Source organism: Drosophila arizonae, chromosome X, assembly GCF_054131065.1.
Source record: "Drosophila arizonae isolate 15081-1271.41 chromosome X, UAZ_ARI_1.0, whole genome shotgun sequence".
Lineage (NCBI taxonomy): Eukaryota > Metazoa > Arthropoda > Insecta > Diptera > Drosophilidae > Drosophila > Drosophila arizonae.
The window spans coordinates 25,571,965-25,593,569 of NC_142927.1; the positions used below are offsets into that span (position 1 = coordinate 25,571,965).

Below are 21,605 nucleotides of genomic sequence, written 5' to 3' on the forward strand. Positions count from 1 at the left end.
ATATCGATTAGATTATCGATGTTAGTCATCTGGTCTCACTGACGTTTTGTTTATTTGTTTTTTGTTTTTTTTTTTTTAATTCAAAACCTAAACATCAAGATGACTCTGGCATATTTACTTGCAGTCGAATATGCCATATAAAATGAAATACCTTTTGGTAGCTTATCATTTCTTGTTAATTTTATATTGAGCTATCGCTTGTCAATATATCGTTTAGCCAGGTTTTATATAAAAATACATATTTTCTGTGAAATGCAATGCAAAAGAAAGAATACTTTTAAGCATATTTCTAAAAACGATCGTAATACATAAATTTTATTAGTTTTAATATGAAAATTAAATCCGGTAATCGTCAGCTAATATAACCCGATATTAGGTTTTCCAGCCCTGTAAGCTAACATCTGTAATGACAGTGGCTTTACAGAAACAGTAACATCAACATTTCAGCCATTCAACGTAGAGAATGAATGTAAAGAACAACAAAGTGCCGAACTAAAATGTCAAGGAATAACTTGTCAATACAGCAATAATGCGAATATTTGCTGTCGAAATTCATAAATAGGCGATTGCGAGTGCTAAAACGATAGCAGTAAGCGGACTGTCAATGCTTACGCCAGTTGATAACTGTGCAGTCAATAAAATACATTGTGGAATTGTAAAAAAAAAAAAAATAATAATTAAAATAATAAGGAAATTCTAAATTGTTTTGTTTTTGTGAAGAGGTGCGCAGTTTTAGGTCAATGTGCTAAATATTCAATTGCGGAATCTCTGTTTGGTCCACAAGCGCCGCTTAGCCAGGGATGCTGTTGTCAACGTCAGCTGTGCTAATTTGAGTGTGTGTTAGAGAAAGAGCGTAGAACGCGCGGAGAGCGAAGAGAGGTATGTAGTACATATGTATGTGTTTATGTGTATGTTGTACATCGGGCATACAACATGAACGTGCGGCGGCACCTGCTTGCCCCATGCAACGCCCTCGCCTCGGCCCTAGCTTTGCCCTCAGCTTTCTTCTTTTACATTTTCGCCTTTGCCTTCGACGTTAGCTTCTTCTCTCTATACTTTTCTTATTTATTTGTTGAATTATTAATCGCGCAGCTACGGTTACTCCAAGGTGTGCCCGCCCGCCCATTAGGTGCCCGCATTTGGTTGCGGCTTTAACGCGACTCATTTTTATAATTAAATCAAACTCTAAGTGCGAATTTCAACGTAAATGTAATGTGAGTGTGCGTGTGTGTTGGGGCATGTGTGTTTATGCTGGTGTTGCGTTGCCAGCCTTGAGTTTTTTTTCCAACGAATAGAACACTTAATAGCCCCAATTCGATATAAACAAACGCTTAATATCTCAATTACAATTCGCCAACAGCTGTCGCAGCCAGAAACCTAAAGCAAACGTCGCCAGTTACCCGCAATCGTCGCCTGTCGCCCAGTTTGGCTAGAAGCATGCGCTTTAATACATCGGAGCTGGCTAGCTTGGCAACCAATTCCTTAACCAGATTCGACAAAGAGGGTCTGCTGATTCTAACCGAGCGCCAGACAATCTTCTGGCGCACCGATGGTGAGTAGTTGAAGCGCGTCTTAATTAGTCATTGCCCCAGCACACGAAACACACACACACACACACACACACACAGTTTTGTTTTTTGGCTATAGTTGCGGGTTCTTTGCTTAACTTCGTTTACCCATTCATTTCATTTCTGATTATTTTCTTTTTCGCTTATGACCCATACAAACACACACACACACACACATATGCATATTTATATATATGTAGTGGAAGCCCACCCCACCATAGATCAGTAGATAATCCAACACACGCTTCAATTCACCATTCACCATTGCTTATGCACTTTTGCCATCTCTCTCTCTCTCTCTCTCCCGCTCCCGCTGTGCCTTGTCCGTCATCCAAATACAGTTAAGCTGGAATGCTGGTGCAAGCTGCGTGGAAACTTACTTTTCTATCTGAAGGACAAGAATCCAAAATCTTCAGTTGCCGGCGTCTTGGTGCTGGAGAACTGTCGTCCCAGCATACACAATGAGGAGCCCGAGGCGGATGGCTATGTGTTCGATCTAGGTGAGCTGCAGACACTCTCAGCATATGCAGTTATCCAACTAATAATCCACCCCACCCATTGCAGAGTTCAAGGACAGCCCATCGCAACGCATCGTCACGCACAGTGCGGCGGAACGGCTCGATTGGGTGCGCTGCATTCAGGCGAGCTCCAATCAGCAAATCGATTTGCAAATCAAACAGCTGGAGGATCAGATAGCTGCTGCCACCGCAGCCAAGCGCGCCGAGTCAGCCGCCATGGGCAATCGCATCGATCAGGGCCTGCCGCTGCCAGCAACAGTTTGCCACGATTCGTGTCCGGCGTCGACATCGGCTGCCGCCGCAGTCGAGGCGCCCTTTGAAGGTGATCTAATACAGTTCTAGGCCGAACTGGCCCAAGTTGTTGGAAATTGTTTTGTTTGTTTCTTACATAGCGTCTATTTGATTTAGTTTCAACTAACCTGGATTAATCCCCAGACATTGGCCATGATCTATGTTAAATTCCTAGTCTGTAATCCAATCAGAATTTATACTATTACTATCTCAGTTCGATGACCTATGCACAATTTGCACATGCTTAATCTACACACACCTATACACACACACACACACACACACACACACACACACACACACACACACACACACACACACACACACACACACACACACACACACACACACACACACCCACGTGCTATAACTAAATGTTGTGTCTAGTTAACTGATAATCTCTATCGTACTCCACATTGCCTTCGCCTTTTCTAGTTATATTTAATCCATAAAGAGACTCTCGTAGAAACGAAACCAAAGAACACATCACATATGCTACAATGGCACTTGCCCTAGAGCTTTGTGAGCTTTAAGCTTTTCTTTGAATATTCTACACCCACCTTGAATAACTTTTTGGCTAAACTAAAGAAAACATCGATTACGGTGTGCTAAAAACTTGTTAATCAAATCTAAAGCTCATTAATATATAAAGCAAGTGAAATCAGTGAATAAATACGATGTGAATATAAAGATGCGAGCTTTTAAGTTAGAGTCGGAAAGATTGCATGAGAAAACTTTTGTACAAGATCTTCAAGATCTTCAAATGTTAACTGTGAATCTAAAGTTTTACTCTTTCAAATATAAAACATTTCTGAGGAGCTTTAAGCTTAAAATTTGATTGATTGTAAAGCGTCCTTTTAGCTTTAACTTTTTGATTTAGATTGCAATCTATTCCAATTCTGTAATTGTAATACGAAAACTACGAATTTAAATAACCTATATAAATGTATATAGACAGCGAAAGAGATAGTCAGAGAAGGAAACAGTAGAAAGAGAGGCAGAGAGAGAGAGAGAGAGGGAGAGCGAGTAAGAAATTGAATTCAAAGAATAAACTTTATTTTGCTTATGAAAAATGTAACAAATTGATTTGTTGTTCTTATTTGATCGTAGAGCTCTAGAGACATATTCCCTATTGGCATAATCTCATAATTGTTGCACGCATATCATTCTCTATTCCCTCCTTCGCCTTGTAGATCCGGAGCTCTCGGAGCTGCCCATTTGCGAGACGGCAATCTCCTGTGATAGCCTGCCCCTGGACAGCTTCGGGCGCGCACCGAATCCGCGCGTCGTCTGCTCGGTGCTGCAGCCGGGCGAGGATTACCTGTGGACACAGCATGCGCGCACCGAGCTACTGGAGCGTACGCGTGCCCCAAGCTTTCTCTGCACGATGCGCTTCCTGCGCAGCGCCGGCTTCCAGGCCTCGAGCCGGCTGCGCTTCACGGTCTACGACGTGCGGGAGCGCGTCTCGCTGACATCGCTGCCGCTGGGCCACGCGGAGGTGGCGCTGGGCGTTATACAGGACACGACGCGGCTGCGCTTGCCGCTCAGCTCGCCCAGCGGCGAGTGCGGCTCCATAACGCTGACCTCCTGGGCACCGGAAGCGGCCACCGAACTGGCCTCAGCCAGCGGCCTGGACCGAGCCGTCAATGGGCTGACGCAGCCGACGCAGCCGCCACGCTCGAGCACACAGTTCTTCCAGCAGGCCACAGAGGGCAGCGCCCGGCCAAAGGGTGAGTGTCCACTGTCATCCATTGGCCACTGGCCATTCCTTCATTCATTCTTCCACTTCCGTTTCCAGGCCACCGGCGCACCCAGTCGCTGCCGCCGAAGCTGGGCGTGCGCCTGTTCGTGCCGCAGCAGTGTGGCGTGGGCCACGTGTGCATCAATCCCATCCAGCACTCGTATCGGCTGCAGTCGTCGCTGGGCGCCGACATCAGTGTGCTGGAGACGCTGCTGGAGTCGCGGCTGTGCTGCGCCGTGCCGCAGCAGCTGCTCTCGATTTGGATACAGCGCGAGAAGGAGCTGCTGCAGGAGATCTCCGGCATGGGCGAGCTGAACGGCGAGTGGCGCTGGCGCCAAATGAATCTGCTCGAGGAGCACTTGCGCCTGCTCAAGGACTACTCCCAGGCCAAGCAGAACATCCAGCAGCTGATGCGCGACGGCGTCTACTACAAGCGCTCGGCGGTCAAGACGGACGAGGCGCTCGAGTTTCTGCCCGTCAATCTGCACGTGCAGCGCATGTGGGCCCAGAACGATGCACTGCACCGTCGCGGCGTCCTCGACATTGTCACCGTGGGCGCCTTCACCCGGCACGATGCCAAAGGTCGCAAGTGCGGCGGCCTCATCAAGTGAGTCCCAAATCTACCAAATCTTCCTCTATAAATCTAACGAGAATTTTGCTCAAATTATTCAATCTCAATGACTATATATTTATATGTATAGATAGATCTATACATTATATACATATGTATTATAAAATACATATACATATGTATTATAAAATATTTTTTATTAATCCTTATATTTCTATTTAAATATCCCCTGAACCCATTGAAAGTGGGAAATCAGGGTATAATGGTTTTGTTGAAATGTATGTAACAGGCAGAAGGAGGCGTGGCAGACCCCACAGAGTGTATATATATTCTTGATCAGGGCGTCGAGCTGAGTCGATTTGGCCCTGTCCGTCGGTCCGTATGTATGAGCGCGTCGATTTAAGAAGATATAAGGGCTAGAGACTTCAAATGTTTTTTAAAATGTCCGTATATATAGTGCGCATATCGAGTTTATGTCCAAAAATTGATAATTCATCCCGTTCTTTTGTTATCGATTAAAAACCCTATCGAAAATCAGCTATACTATTATATCTCCTACATCTTTATAGCTAGAGTTACCAAATATTAAATGTATATTTAGATGTACTTTACACAATTTTGGGTTTTGTTTAAATGTACCCACCCCTATATAAACCCTTCACCCCTAACTTTGCAAAAGGCGTATTTCTAATACTAAAGACTTGTGCTTTGGCAAATGCATTCATATCCATGTTCATGAATATAGTCCATCGACAAGAAAAGTTATTAAGCAATTAAATTTGCATAGTAAGCCGCCTCTGCAGTCAATGCATGTTTATGCGTGGGTGCGTGTGTATGTGTGTGTGCGTGTGTGTGTGTGCATGTGCTAATAATTATTGAAATATCAGTTGCTCGAAGGGTTCAGGAGACCTCGTAGTCGAGCAGTCCCGACTAGAGCTTTCTTATTTGTTTTATTTGCTTCAGTATTCTGCAATACTTAATACATCTCATAGCTCAGAATTGCTCTTAAGCAAAGTAATTGCGCGAGAGCAAGATATCACGTATGAGTTCCGCCAGCTCCATGTGCACGATTCGGGGCATCGATGTGTTTGCAAAGGCTAAGACCTCGAGGTCGACATCATCCGATTCACCTCGTGCTGCCACAATTTCTTCTCTCTTTTTACGAATCCCCTCTTGCCAGCCTAATTCCCTAAGACGTTCATCCAACAAATCATTTATATGCTTCAATTCGTCCTGAGTTAGGATTTGATCGGCTCTCAAGGACTTGCGCTGATATCCACCGTTGCTGAAACCGTCGCTGCCATTGGTTCCGTTATTTCCATCGCTGTTTTCCATGATTCTATGAATAATTTTTTCAAATTATTAATTTTGTACTCATTCACACAACGATATGAAAGCTTCAAAGTAATTTTTCCACCTCATCTACGATGTATGTGAACTGTCGACGTGATCAGATTTGCTATGCCTTCTGTGCTTCACATATATGATTTGATGAAACATTATTTTCATTGGCTTCCAGTATTAAATAGCTACAACAGATTTTGTAAAAGTTGGGTATACAAAATCGGAACTATTAAATACACACGGATATATATTTAAAATGTTGAGACTCTAGTTCTAGGAGATATATTCTTATTACTGACTTTCGCTTAGATTTTCAATCGATAATTAAATAACGGGAGCAGCTATCTATTTTTGGAATTAAACTCGATCTGCGCGAGTAATGCACAGAATTACCAAAGAATATTTCAAATCGCTAGCTCTTATATCTTCTGAGATCGACGCGTTCAAACATACGGACGGACGAATGCATGCATATTCGTGTATACCATACGCAGTAGCAGTTTATCATATTTTTTCGATAACTCATCCGATAATAGAAGAAGATCCGCTGTCTGCTATATACACTTGGACGTAACTGATATACCCTGTTGATATATTTAGCATAGTAAGAGTTTCAGTAAGAATTTCATTGATTAAGATAACAAATATTTAATTTTCTTGAGACTCTATATGAAACACAGGAAGAGGGGGAGAGAGAAGGGATTGTGATCATAGATTCTATATGCACACATCTGTATAAAGTATATAATGCTTCCTCTTTCCCTTCTGTTCGATAGGCTGCTGCAGGAGAGCAAGGCCTGGAAGCTGGAGCAGAGCAACGCGTGCAAGGTGCAGGCGGCCAACGATGCCGTCCAGGCGACCAAGCAGCTGCGCAAGGAGATTGTTGAGCTGATGTCGCAGCTGCTGCAGCTGGCGACGCAGCGCAGTGCCCGGGACATGATGCCGCTGTGCAACGAGATGATAAACAAGACGCAGACGCTGCTCAACATCTGGGAGCCGAGCATTGTGGAGGAGGCCGTGACGTTCATCGAGCGCCATCGCATCATCGAGGAGCCGGACAACGAGCCGCTGTCGCCGTTCCGCAAAATAACGCAGCAGCTGAGCGCATTGGAGCTGAAGTCGCCGGAGCTGGAGGATTTCGCGACGCCAGTTGTGGCGCCCCCGGATCTGTGGCCACGCGGCGGCCAGCCGCTGATGCGCTCCAACAGCTGGCATCCGAGCAACACGTCGCCCTCCAGCTCGCTGGACATCAATGCGATCGACTCGCTCCAGCATGTGGTCAAGTGCTACAATGCGCATCTGCGCAACCTCGAGCAGCAGCAGCAGCAGGAGGAGGTGAAGGAGCAGCAGCTTCAGCCCCAGCATCTGGAGGCGGGGGCGGCGGCAGTTCCTCCACAGCCTCAGTGTGAGCTATCGGAGGAGGCCACATATCAATCTCTGCCGCCCAGCTGGGAGGGCGTGGCGGGCGCATCGTCAACGGCGCCGGTGCAGTTGATCGACCTGGACGAGATGGTAAAGGCCGTGCGCAAGCGTCCGCAGACCGCCAGTTTCCTGGACACGAAGCTGATGAGCTCGTCGCCCTCAGCGAACTACTATCGACCCACAGAGGAGCCGGAGCCACTGGATCTCACCCAGCTGAACATCGAGGCCAGTGTGATGTGCCTGGTCAGCAAGCTGAAGTTCTTCTGTGGCCGCAGCGACAGTCCCGCCATCCGGCTGCGCCATCCCAAGGTGCCGCTGAAGCGCGAGGGCTTCGCCGTGGCGCCGCAGCAGACGCCCGATGTGATAGCGGCGCCCGATGTGATCGTGGAGCCGACCCAACAGCTCAAGCTCGATCTGGCGCCTGGCCCACTGCCGGCACCACCAACGGCCCCGGCGCCAGCCCCGCCCAAAAAGGGCAACAAGTTCACCGACGGCCTCGATCTCTCGCTAACCACCGACTGGGTGGGCGAGCTGCGTCCCAGCATGCGCAAGCTGCGCCACGCCATGGACCGGCTGCTGAAGACGGCGCGCCTGATGCACTCCGTGCAGCGGCTGCAGCAGGACGTGCGCTGCAATCGCCTCCAGGCGAGCATCATGTACCGCCGCGACGTTTGCTTCTCGCAGGCGGTAAGACTCGTCGTTAAGCTGATCTATAAATGGTTCCGAAACCTAGAGAGACCTAAGCGGCTTATGTGGAGAATGATGTGTTCTAGGAGAAAAGGATTCTGCACATTCCATTCTCAATTAATTGCTTAGGTATAGTTAGCTATACGGAATAAATGTGAATATATAGGAGTCGGAATCTGGAGGAAAAATATTCTATAAATATTTTATAATAAGCTATCTAGCTTAAAGATATAGGAAAAGGATGCTTCAATTTTCAGTTGATTTTCTGGGTAAATCTAACCGAATGTCGATATAGGAATCGAGTTCGAGAGCAACCGATTGCTATATGAAATGGGCTCTAGGGGAAACAGATTCTACAAATTGACTATTTGGAGATATAGAAAATGTATTCTGCAAAACAAGATTCTACAGATTCAATTTGAAATTAGCTATATAAATCGGATTCTTGAGCAAAAGGATTCCACAATTTAAATTCCCAATTAATTTTTCTATATATATAGATATGACAATTTAAGAACTGTTGCCGTAGGACAGCTAGAGGTGTTTGATGCCTAAGCCAAGCTAAAGGGATTTTCAGTTTCCGAATTTTTTTTTTTATATAGGAGCACAATATGAATATAATTGTGATATATCTATCTAGATGATAGAACTTTAGAGGGGTTGTTGGGAGTATTCTTAGTGCCGTTTAGAGATTGAAATTTATTTAGGTGTAGTACCTTATGACTATAGAGATCTAGTGCAGTATGAACGGAGTCGTTACAACCGTATCCTACGTCTATATTGATATTTACTCTCTCTCTCTTTCTAGTATCTGGTTATATCTGTATTAATGCTTGCTTTCTCTCTCTCTCCCGCAGTTGACGGCTTTGGTTAGCGCTCTGATGGTGCGGCTGTGGGGCAGGGAGGTGGATGTGGCGTACATCTCGCTGCTGCGTGAGCTGGGGCCGCTGGCGTACTTCGAGGGGCTGCTGTCGCTGTACGGCTCCGAGACGGACATGTGGAGCGACATGTGCATCGCCATCGAGGATCTGTCGGCGGTCAGCTTTACGCTGGTGTCGGCCGCCCAGGACGAGGTGCAGCCGATGCCGCGCATAACGGGCTCGCGGCAGGCGCTGGAGGTGCTGCTGCCGGTGCCGGAGCACGCGCTGCCCGCGACCGGGCGCAGCTCGCTCAGCTTCAAAATCACGCCCGTCTTCTTCAACATCGGCATCAACGAGAAGGCCACGCTGGGGCAGACGCGCGAGCAGCAGCGCTCCAACCTGGACAACTATTTGCGGCTGAGCCAGTACTTCAGTCGCTATCGCAAGCTGGGCCTGAACGCGACCTGCGCGGCCGACGCGGACGCCAGCGTCTCGGAGTGGGATGCCCTGCAGTCGCTGCTCGGCTATATGGAGCAGCAGCTGCGCTCCACCGTCTCCAAGAATGTGAAGGTGCTGCACCTGGCCGAGGACGCGTGCCGTCTGATGGGCGGACTGCGCTTCACGTCCTGCAAGAGTGCCAAGGATCGCACCGGCATGGCCGTCACCCTGGAGCAGTGTCGCGTCCTGGTGCGCGAATTCCAGCTGCCGGCCAAACAAGTGCCCTACGTGCTCAGCACCATGCGCAGGTTCGTATTCCCCCCTTATCCAGCATCCATCATCCAGCATCCAGCATCCACTATCTCTTGTCTCTCTTGCAGTGAGGGCACGCGCATGGACAACGTCTTCAAGAATATCGGCAAGCACAAATACGCTTTTAATCTGCCTCAGGTGATCATGCTGCCGGCCATGTACAGGCCCCCGGTGGGCGCCTACGGCAAGGCCCAGACCTAAGGCACTCACAAATCACTTCCAAGTTACAAAATTGTTTTAGTCGTAAGTCGTCGAAGCGAGTGACACGAGTACTTATGAGCAACACACACACACAAACACACACACATACATACATATTTATAACACTTAAACTGTGCCAAAAATCAAACAAGTTAATCAGCTAAAAAACTAATTAAATTAGAGCATCACAAGGCCGAAAGGTGGTTAGAAAGAGAAAGAGAGAGAGAGTGGACAAGGAGAAGGAGGAGGAAGTTGCCTTCGCCTGCAGGCGAAATGTTTGTTAAACACATTAATCTATTCCATAGAAGAATGAATATATATATGCACATATATATAGATATATGTATATGTGTGGAGTTAGCTTTTCTCTATTTATGTACGTATTTATTTAAACTATTATGTAATTCACACGATATACTCGTCAGCGTGTACTTCATCGAATCAATTCCATGTACTTCCAGCGATTGAGCATGAAAGCAACTTGTTAACCAAAATACAAAATAAAACCAAAAATCAGACAACGATTAACAGAGGTGTGTGTAATTTATTTGGATTGTAGTGGGCTTAGTAATCCTGAACGCGTCCAGTGCCCAGTCGGCGCTTGCGTATCTCCGTTTTCAGCCAGGATGGCACGTCGCGCAGCGGATGGGCGTTGGGGAAGCGCAGCGGCTTCTCTGGGCCTTCGAAGGGATGAGTCTTGGCCAGCTTGCGCTGCAGGTACTCCTTGTTGATCTCCTTGATGTCGCGGTGCTTGTCCATGTACAGATTGAACGCCTGCTTGAGCGGAAAGAATTTCTGATCGGCCAGATATGGCTTGGGGAAATCGTACTCGTAGATCGGTTCCTTAAGTTCTGCAAATGGCATTCGAAAATGAGAATATTGGGAATATAACTTTAAGCTCGACAAGCTTACGCAAGACATTGTGATAGAAATTCGTCAGGGACTCATCCCAGTTGGTCTGGTAGAAGGCGAGCCCCGCTGGCGTCAGCTCGTCCTGGTGCTGGCGATAAAAGTCCAATGTGCTAAAGGTGCGCTTCTCCAGATTGTTGTAGTCCTTGGCATCCAGCTTGTGTGAGCTCAGGTCTAGGCGGGATTCCTGCTTGTAGAGCACAAAGACCATGCGCTGGTAGCCCAAGCCCCTAGGAGGGAACGGCGGCAGATAGTCGGCCAATACCTCGCCCTCACCAATCTTGCCATTGGGTATATTGGCACTAAAAGAAGAATGTATAAATATTTGAGGAAACGAAGGAAGGCATCTTTGGTAACCCACATAAACCAGTGCAGACACTCGGCTGCGGGATTGGTGAAGTGTGCATCTGGATTGGTGGCCAGCAGGGTCCAGTAGCTGTCACCCTGCGCTGCCTTGCCCGTAACAGGATCCAACTGGCCATCGAAACTAACCAAGGGCGCTTTGCTCGCCTCCGAGGGCTTGATCACATTGCCATTGTAGACGGGGCTGAGGGTATCGGCGTTCAGCTCGTAGCGTATGGTCAGTGGCACGCGCGGCACAAAGTAGGCGCTGCCAAACAGATGCTCAAAGATGCCATAGTGATCCGCCAGCAGCCGCAGATCATGCTGACCCGTTCTCTGCACGTAGGACTCTTGCACCTTGTCCAAATCGATGAGCACTGCGTGTGGGGCAAGTTTAAGTTCAAGTTAGTTGGCTATGTGTGAGTGGAAGGAATTACAGTTACTTGCATTTATTGCCGCGTGCCAGTTGCTCCAGCTCCTTGCTGGCGCGCTGGGCCTTCAGGTGTTCGAGGCGCGCCTTTAGCTGTGCCGAACGCGATGGCTTCAGCTGCGGAAAGCCAATGTTAACGCGTGCCACAATCTCCGCATCGGTGACGTTCTCATCTATGCATAACAGGAATCAAAAGCCAGTAAATTACGGGAGCCGAAACCAGATTACATCAATGGAAATTACCTTGCAGTCGCTGCTCCAGCGTGCGTGCCACACCGGGAGGCTTGCCGCGCAGCGTGTGTCCCTGGCGCGTGCTCACGTTTAGCAGCAGCAGCGCTGCTGTCTGTGTGCTGCGCAAGCTGCCATTTATGCTGTTTTTCATTAATAAATTACTAAAAGACATTGTGTTTTATAAGAGTGCGGCCCTCGCGTTTCTCAACCAGCGTGACCGCGCCGGACCAAACGAAAAATACCAATTTGGTCTCAAAAATATACTATAAAATACTATTTCATATTTTACAAAATACCACTATAAATACCATAACAAATAAATCGTCTGGAAATTCAAATTATATGTAAAAGTAATAACTGACTTATTATATATAGAAAAAATAAGGGTTTTCCCATTGCGAAAAATGTTTGTTGTTTATTTCATTTTAAAATATTAATAATTTTTCAGTCCAACATAAAACTAGAACAATATGCATTCGTATTCAATTCCATATTCCAATATATATTTAAAGTCTTAAAATTAATTAAATGCTTAAAATTCATTTTGTAACATTTTCTTAAAATAAAATAATAAAGGAACTTCTTTGTTCAGTCTTGTTAGTTTCTCTTAAGATCAGAATATTACATTTAATTATAAATATAACTAGCTGGCCCGGCAAACGTTGCATTGCCCTCTATATAATTTCTAGGTAAAAAATTGTTGAAAGCTATGTTGTTCAGGTTGGGATACACTCTGATTAATTTATTAATCGGATTTTCATTCAAGCGCCTTGTAAAGGACATTCTTCGTTTTTTGGTCAGGTGCAAGAACAAATAATGCGGATGGTTTGCCAACACGTGAGCATGCCACGTACAATTGACCATGAGAAAAACACGCATTTTCTAGATTGAGGCCACAAATAGTCAAAGATCGGCCCTGTGACTTGTTGATCGTCATGGCGAAGGCAAGACGAAGCGGGAATTGAATTCGTTTAAATTCAAAGGGCATATCTGTTGAGCTCATCGGAATCCTAGGAATAAGAACTTCCTCATCTTTAAATTTTCCTTTGAGTATCGACGCGTGAATCACATTGCTCATCAGTTTTCTTATCACCAAACGCGTTCCATTGCACAGTTTTGGTTGGTTTAAATTTCTAAGCATGCAAATCTTGGAGAATTGCTCTTTTCATAGCTGTGTTCATTTCTTGACGCCGGTCAAGTTGTTCTTCCATATTGCCCATGAAGTATATTTGCAAGAATTTTTGCTGTGCATCTTCAATAGGTTGCAATGATCCAATGCGATGGCAAATCTGGCCTTGAATCTTTAAATTCAAAGCCATAGTTATAGTTAGATTTACAAACACTTTTTACATAAATCTAACAAACTACATTATTCCAAAATTTTTTTTTTTTTTTTTTATTTTGACAGTCATAGAAAATAACATTTTTAACGTAAATTACCTTAAATGTCGGATTATATCCGTTACCAATAATTTCCGCCCCAAATGAAGTCATTTGAAAACAGGCATTGTATTTTTGAGTGCTCGTTAGAAAATGTCGTGATTCTAGTGTTTCGCCGTAAAGCAGGGAACGCAATGCTCTGGTGGCGAGACCACTAATGGCAATGTCACTTTACCACTAAGGCAGCACAAACCGGGCGTTTCACCAGCAAACTTCAATGCGCCACAATGCTGGCAAACAACGTCCATTGGACCAATGCAAACTAAACGATTCAAGCTGTAATCAATGGTGCAATCATATCGAAACGCTGCTCGATTCAAATCAATCCTTGAACCATTTCTTATTGCCATTTCACGGGCTGCCTCTCTTTGAGAAGCACGAATTAAGGCCCTTCTTTGCTGGGTACTAACGCGGAGCCTTTCTCGGGCGATTTCTCGCTCTTCGTCAGATAATTGACTCGCGCTATTCCGTTGCCTAATTGCATTATGGGTCCGCCGGGAAAGATTAGATCTTCTAGGACGCGGCATTTTTATTAATAGTAATACTGCCCTCGCACAAAACCATATAAATCAATCGAGAAATATAAAATTAAATAATTTACACAAATTTATGTTTGAGACAAACAAATACCTGAACTTTCGAGATATTTAGCTTTTGTAAAAGTCCAAAAATATAAAAAGCCAAAAATACACTTTTTAATAATTAACTTTTTTTTTTTAATTTCGAATTTTTAATTTTTTATTTATTTTTGATTAGTCAGGTTTTAATCTTTTGATTTTTTTTTTTAATTTTTTCAGATTTTTGATTTGAAATATTTAGAATGTTTAAAAGTCCAAAAATATAAAAAGCCAAAAATACACTTTTTAATAATTAACTTTTTTTTTTTTTTTTGAATTTCGAATTTTTGATTTGAAATATTTTTCTTTTTGTTTTGGAAAAAAATTTTTTTTTGTTGAATAGTCTTTTTTTTTTTTTTTTGTTGAATAGTCTGGCCTGCTCGAGGCTGTGCCGTAGACTGACTGACTACATTTGTTTATTTACTTCTACACTATTGTCAAAACTGTCACTGTTACCAAGCCTACTGGGTATAAAAAAAATTTGAACATTTGGGGAAAAAACCGCGTTTTTCAAGTATTCGGCAAATTTTTTCAGTATTTTTAAGACCCTATACTAAACTCGTTGCGGAGACAAATCCAACAAATCAAAAACCATGAAAATTGGTCCAGCAGATCTCGAGTTATAAGTGCTTGGACACTTTTACACAACTCTCTTTTATATATATAGATTAAATAGTAAATACTAGCCTTCTTCGTCAGAGCAGCTTAAATTAAATTTGTTGAAATCTTTACATAACATTTGTTCATTGGGCTTAAAATTATTAAATCAATCTCAACTGCACAGCTGACGACCGGCCGATATGCGATAGTTCGATAGCTGCACGACGACAGTGTTGATCAATCTCAGTTAATTATTATACCATTTCGAATGGTCTGGCAGCCTCATTCAACGTATTGTGTTCGTTATAATTTGAATGTTAACAAACTGTTAAAAGAAAACATGCATTTATAATTATTATTATTTCATTATTATTTATTATCATAATAATATATTATTATTATTATTATTATTATTATTATTATTATTATTATTATTTTGTATTTATATATGTTATTTTAGTTTCACCTTTCCATCTAAGATAGGAATGACATTGAATTAGGTGACCGTGAACCTTGTTTTGTATTCTATTTCCATTTTCTCCCTCTTCTTAATTTCCGGTTTGGCTATAATTTGTTGCTTGTACAGTTGTAACCCTATCCCAGGCGTAATTACATTAATTGATTGCAATTATTGAAACCAACTCTATGGTATACAGAGTCTGTACTACATACATACATACATACATAGCTATAATAACGCTTCGAATTGGTGAGAACAACTTCATTTACGTCATAAAACTGCGTCGCATTAATCGATTGCATATAAAAATATATACTAGCTAACTAGAGATGCTAGCGCTTTACATCAAAGTCAAGCCAGCTGGATAAAAAACTGCGCATCACTGGCTTCGAATGCCGGTGACGAGCCTCCTACACACACGCCTACACGTGGCGCACGCTCACATGCATACATGCATACACACATACATTGCTATATAGTAGGCGTAGTGTTATACGCACGAGCACACTCAGGCATACGCCAAGCAAACCAGTTTGCATGCGCGCCGTATAACAGTTTCGCTGCCGGCGTCGCTGCCGCCCAAGCAGCGGCGGTCGAAAAGGACAAACTCAAGGGCAATCCATTGCTCGGGCCGCACAACGGAACAAAGGCCCGTCATCAGGAGTGCGGCGGCGGCGGCACTAGGTGAATATAAAATTCAAGCAAATATACCAAAATACGCACACACACACACAGATACGATGCAGACACAAATACATGTGCATTTATAAATACATATACATATGTATGTATTTGCCGCTATTGTGCGTATATTTTGTAAAACTAACTGCTCCGATTACACAATCCCAATCCGACATTACCTCATACGTCATGGTGCTAACCAAATGTCCTTTCTACTAAACTTGAGAGTTTGACATTTGTGAGCTGCCCACGCCGTCAAAACGCCCACACACACATATACATAAGCACGCTACTTACTCTCTCTCTCTCTCACTAGCTCTCGTTCTCGCTCTCATTTGCTATGCTTTTTGAGGTTAAACTCGGACTGACATTTAGCATTTAATCTATTTGGAAAAAAGGCAGAATCAATGTCAATTGTCTTATCTTTCGTTGCTGTTGTTGTTGTCGTTCGACTCGTCTCGTGCCCAGCAGCCTCTGTTTACTACAATTTTCTACGAATCGAAAAAGAAGAGACAAAAAAACTTTCCACTGCGCACGCACTAGAACCGGAATCAGTTCTAGCCGGTTAGCTTCAGTTCGGTCCTCAGTCGCTGTCCCACCCTCTGTCCCCCTTCCGGTGGCAGCAGACGACATTCATTAGCCAGGCGAGGCAGCCGGAAATGTGTATTGATTGGATCGTTGGGCATCCTTTGTCAAATAGCCCTTCTGCCATTAGCTGCCATTGCAATTTTCCAATTCTCACAAGTTCAGCGCATTTGCCCGACTAAGAGAGATGGTGGTAAATGATATGTGTATGCACACACACACACACACACACACACACACATGTGTATACATAAAGGTATGAAATACCATTTACCTTTGCCATTCCCATTCCCATTCCCATCCAGAGTCCATTTTGCTTGCTGCTGATAATTGATAAGCAACACGTCCGGGATACTTGAACATATGCCCGTTTGGGCAATCAGGCGGAGCATACACAGAATTATAGATATAATACGTATTATATATAGATCGCACTCGACATGTGCCTTAGATATATACACCTATATGTATATGTATTGTGTGTAGGTATGTACTCAGGTAACCACAGCTATTTATATGATATCATCTGATAAAGATCTGGGTTCGGTATTTCGTATACCCACATCGGCTCTACCCCCATTTGAGTGCCGTTTGAAGTGTTGATTATCGCTTAATGAGTCTGTTTTTTATTTGCTTATTTTTGTTTGTTTATAGAAAGAAACATGCATTCACTTAGCTGGCAATGCCAAAGTCAGTTGAAAAGGTTCCTGACCGTCCTTATCAATAGACGCCGCAGCGAACTCGCATTTTTTTGCACTTTCCCTTTCGTCCAGTGCGCGGTAATTGACGGCGATTGCATCAAATTGACTCGAATGCATTTGCTTTTGATTGCCCGACCCCCATTCTCCCTGTACCCCTTTCCCCTGGCAGAATCTGAATAAAAATACAAATTACTAGCGAGCACTTTCTTTACATATAAATACATCTGATCTGATTACTTGACGTTACTTAATAGTCTCTCATTTCGAGCTGGCATTGAGTCGCCTCTCGTTGCGTCTCTGTCGACTTTGTCAACTCTCTAATAAGCCTTGGCCTTGCCTATACTCTACTTATTTTCTTCTACTCATTATTTGATCTAGTTAGTTTCAGTCATTCATTCAGTGAGTGCTTAAGCTCTACTCATGATTTACTCAATATTTAAATCATATTTGTTTCGTTATTCTTTAACCACGCCAACTTTACTTCTTGCTTATTGAGTAAGTCAATAAGACACTCGATATATTTATTTGATACTCATTGGCAAACTAGCTCTTTGTACTCACTGCTAACTAGATTATAGATATATGTATATATTTATGTTTGTCACTGTGCATTGAGCACTCGTCAGTCGTCGCTCCACTCGCCCCTAATCACTCGATTCTTCCACCTCGTCGCTAGTAATACGCTAGTTTTACTAGGTTATCCACATTTGGCATTCATCAGTCGCCAAGACTTATCATTCTATATATCTTTTTCATTCGATATTCCTTAAATTTCACTCGTCAATCCTCAGAATTTGATCGCCACTCGTTTTTCTTCATTATTCATGCATCGATAGTCTCAATCTTGACTCTTCATTCATAATCTTCACTCGTAAGTCACGATTAATCTTTTTTCATTCACAACTTATCTCCAGTCGTCATTCACTATTCATTTTTACTTATTCATCACACTTCCCATGTCACATTGATTGTCCTTTATTCTCGGCTCGTCTTTATCGTCGGCGTCTGTTGCATTCATGGCTCGCCATTCGTCAATCTCCCTTCTTCATACAATTCTTCACATTCTCATGCTTCATCAGTCTTAATTCTTTATACTTCATACATCATACTTCATACTTCATACTTCATACTTCATACTTCATACTTCATACTTCATACTTCATACTTCATACTTCATACTTCATACTTCATACTTCATACTTCATACTTCATACTTCATACTTCATACTTCATACTTCATACTTCATACTTCATACTTCATACTTCATACTTCATACTTCATACTTCATACTTCATACTTCATACTTCATACTTCATACTTCATACTTCATACTTCATACTTCATACTTCATACTTCATACTTCATACTTCATACTTCATACTTCGTACTTCATACTTCATACTTCATACTTCATACTTCATACTTCATACTTCATACTTCATACTTCATACTTCATACTTCATACTTCATACTTCATACTACATACTTCATCCTTGATTCTTCATTCATAATTAATTTCCATTTTCCATTCTTCATTCTTCAATCTTTATTCGTTATTATTCATACATCATTTCTCATTTCACCTCGTACCTCATACCTTATATATCATACCTCGTACCTCATACCTCATATCTCATACCTCGTACCTCGTACCTCATACCTCATACCTCATACCTCATACTTCATACTTTATTCTTCATTCTCTATTATTCATACTTCATTTCTTATTCCTCATCCTTCGTTCGTTATTCATAAATCTTCCTTCCTTATTTTCCCTTGACTCGTAAGGATCTTTGTCCTAGCTCGCTCTTCATCAAATGTTGTTCGGTTACTCGCTGAAAGGAGTTACCTCACACATACCTACGTTCATATGTATGTACCCCAATTCCAAAGGTGCTTTTAAGAGCTGCCTTTGGGACTAAATATTTGTTTGTCCATTAACTTATCGCCCACAACAACAACAACCACAATAATAACAAACATAGCGACAACATTGTTGATAACCCACCTAGCTGACCCGCTGGCCTCTCGTAAATCGTACGTAACACTCGCTCCGAAATTCGCAAGCCACATTGCCCGATCGCATTGTCTATATGACCGCGCTATAAATGTGTTTTATTGTTTATAATCATAAATAAGATTGTGCCACGAGCTGTTTACGTTTATATCTCGCTGTCTCTATAAATGGATGTGTGTAAATGAGATTATGAATTGGTGGGGATTTGGCATACATATGCATATATACATATATATATATATATATATATATATATATACTATGCAAACATACATAATTACCCACTCGCTACTATGAATGTAATACAGACGACGCTACCTTGACTCGAGCTCAGTCCCAAACTGAGATTGAGCTCATCTTGACCCTTGCACCCAGACACCGGCAGATGCCTCTTATCAGCTCTTGGCAGCCCCATCTTGCCCCATCTGCGACAGCCCTGGCCATCACGCGGCACACTTTGCCTGTGGCCATCGGCCCACCAGTTGCGATCAGTTAAGCCCCGCACATTCATGAACTTTGGCTATGCGAGCAGCGACATATTGCGCAGTTCTCAGTCTCTGTCTCGGTTCTCAGAGCCAGTCTCAGTCTCAGTCTCAGTCTCAGTCTCAGTCTCAGTACGCATACCAGCCAGTCGCCGGCTCCCGTTGCATTCTCAATGAGACGTAACGCGAACCCAACTACAACAACAACAACGACAACAATGCGGGCATACTAATGCATCGTTGCGCCGTAGATGCGATCCAGTACGTAATCATTACGTCGTAATGCAATACACGATTTACTGCACTATACAAATGCATGCACTCGTAAATATCTGGAGGTGGGTCTTGTCGCTCTATAAGAGGCATCTACCATTCCATTAAATATAAATATGTGTATGTGTGTTATATAATTGTCTAAAGCTATGTAATTTTGATTAGTAAAGTCGGCAGATCTTACTATTCGATGCATCTTTCTATGCCTTTCTCTCTCTCTCTCTCTCTCTCTCTCCCTCTCCCTATCTCTCTCTCTCTCTCTCCCTCTCTCACTGTCTCTCTCTTTCGATTATTCTATAGTTGTTTTTTCAGCACGATCTTTATGTCGCTTTCTCTCTTTCTCTCTCTCTCTCTCTCTCTCTCTCCCTCTCTCTCTCTCTCTCTCTCTCTCTCTCTCTCTGTATCACTCTATCTTTCTCCCTATCTATATATGTCTTTATTTTCATATAGCTCTTATTTGATCTCATTCTCTCACTTTCTTGCTATTTCTGTTTTTGATTGTCTGTCCCTCTCTCTCTCTCCCTCTTTCTCCCCCTTTCTTCGCTCTCTCTCTCTCTGTCTTTCTGCGTCTTTCTCTGCGTTACTCTCCCTCTTTCTCTATCTCGATCTCAATCTCTATTTCTCTCTCTTTCTGCCTATCCTGCCTCTCTTTCTCTAGCACACATATGTTGTTTCTACATCCCTTTTTCTCTCTTTCTATCTTTTCTTTTCTTCTCTCCCTCTCTCTCTCTCTGTCTTTCTCCTCGTCTCTCTGTTTCCCTCCTTCTCTCTCTCTCTCTCTCTCTCTTTCTTACTCTTTCTTTCTCTCTGCGTTTGTCTTCTGCTGTATATTTGCCTGTCGTTTTATTTCGTTTAATCTCTACTTTTCTTTCTTTACCTCACTCTTTTTCTCCCCTTCTCCTCTCTCTCGCTCATTCTCTATATATCTCTTTCTATAAGAATTTGTCACTTCGAGAACTGTTTTAGTTCCAACTCATTACCAAAATGAGTTATCAAAATCGACCAATAAAAGCTGACACAATTGGACTTTGTGACTTTTTATATGCATTCTGGGTTTGCTTACAAATATTTCTTGGACTTTTACCAATACGAATGGCTTCCATAGATTCTTATTTCATAACATGAAACTTATTTCTGCAGCTGAAATTCGATCTCAAGTTTCCCTTTTGCTCGAATCATATAATAAAATTCTAGCTTCCATTGAAATACTAGTAGACGGTATTTCGATTCTTTGGGATAATTTCTATGAATATACATATATATTTATATATTTTCTTTACTCCAGCAATAAAATAAAGCTAGGCTGTGTTCGGCACTGAAGCTATATACATATGTATGTTAACTTTTACACTCACTCAAAGAGGGGAATTTTTCTAAATTATTTCTAACTATTATAAGATACACACAAACATATATCAAGATCTTTACTGCATGCTCAACGCTTCGTGACTCTATCTCTAAAGCTGATAACTACATATATGTATATGTACATATTATACATCGTTTTCGAAGCAATTCTGATAATATTTTCGCTAAAGTTTTTTATACTTAGATATGTATACGAGTAGCTTAAGAGGCTTTAGATTTTATAGCTTCGTTGATAATAATGGTATTTACTCCATTAAGTCTATTGATTTACTCTGCTGCCACACCCCTTGTGGGCGTGTTCATATAATTATTGTATATTTAATTGCAGGAGGAGTAACTATTCTAGATTCTGGATTCACTCCGAAAGTCAATTACCATCCATAAATCGAACAAGCATGTCTATTCGACTTTGCTCGGTTAGTATTACTCAGAGCTAAAACTAATTATTATTTAGAGGCAATTTACTATATACTATATAGTATGTGTTATATAAATGTATATACAGTAAAGTATTT

General features: G+C 42.8%; 2 protein-coding genes across 5 annotated transcripts; one reads left to right on the forward strand and one right to left on the reverse strand.

The window, feature by feature from the left end:
- Positions 1–396: 396 nt before the first annotated feature.
- On the forward strand, positions 397–10,481 carry LOC108618894 (inositol polyphosphate-4-phosphatase type I A). Of its 4 annotated transcripts, none has more exons than XM_018015098.2 (9): positions 397–879; positions 1,361–1,552; positions 1,910–2,068; positions 2,133–2,408; positions 3,571–4,107; positions 4,176–4,725; positions 6,810–8,142; positions 9,000–9,748; positions 9,821–10,481. In XM_018015098.2, exons 2-9 carry the CDS (start codon positions 1,438–1,440, stop codon positions 9,951–9,953), a joined length of 3,852 nt encoding a protein of 1,283 aa, XP_017870587.1. In that variant the 5' UTR covers positions 397–879; positions 1,361–1,437; the 3' UTR covers positions 9,954–10,481. The 4 variants fall into 4 exon arrangements, with proteins under 4 accessions (XP_017870587.1, XP_089330533.1, XP_089330531.1 ...); XM_089474405.1 differs by lacking the exon at positions 397–879 and adding an exon at positions 901–1,108; XM_089474406.1 differs by lacking the exon at positions 397–879 and adding an exon at positions 979–1,214.
- Positions 10,478–12,114, reverse strand: mRpL38 (mitochondrial ribosomal protein L38). The gene is made up of 5 exons (XM_018015122.2): positions 11,878–12,114; positions 11,652–11,807; positions 11,224–11,581; positions 10,866–11,164; positions 10,478–10,804 (listed from the first exon to the last, which is right to left on the reverse strand). Exons 1-5 carry the CDS (start codon positions 12,035–12,037, stop codon positions 10,518–10,520), a joined length of 1,260 nt encoding a protein of 419 aa, XP_017870611.1. The 5' UTR covers positions 12,038–12,114; the 3' UTR covers positions 10,478–10,517.
- Positions 12,115–21,605: the final 9,491 nt, after the last annotated feature.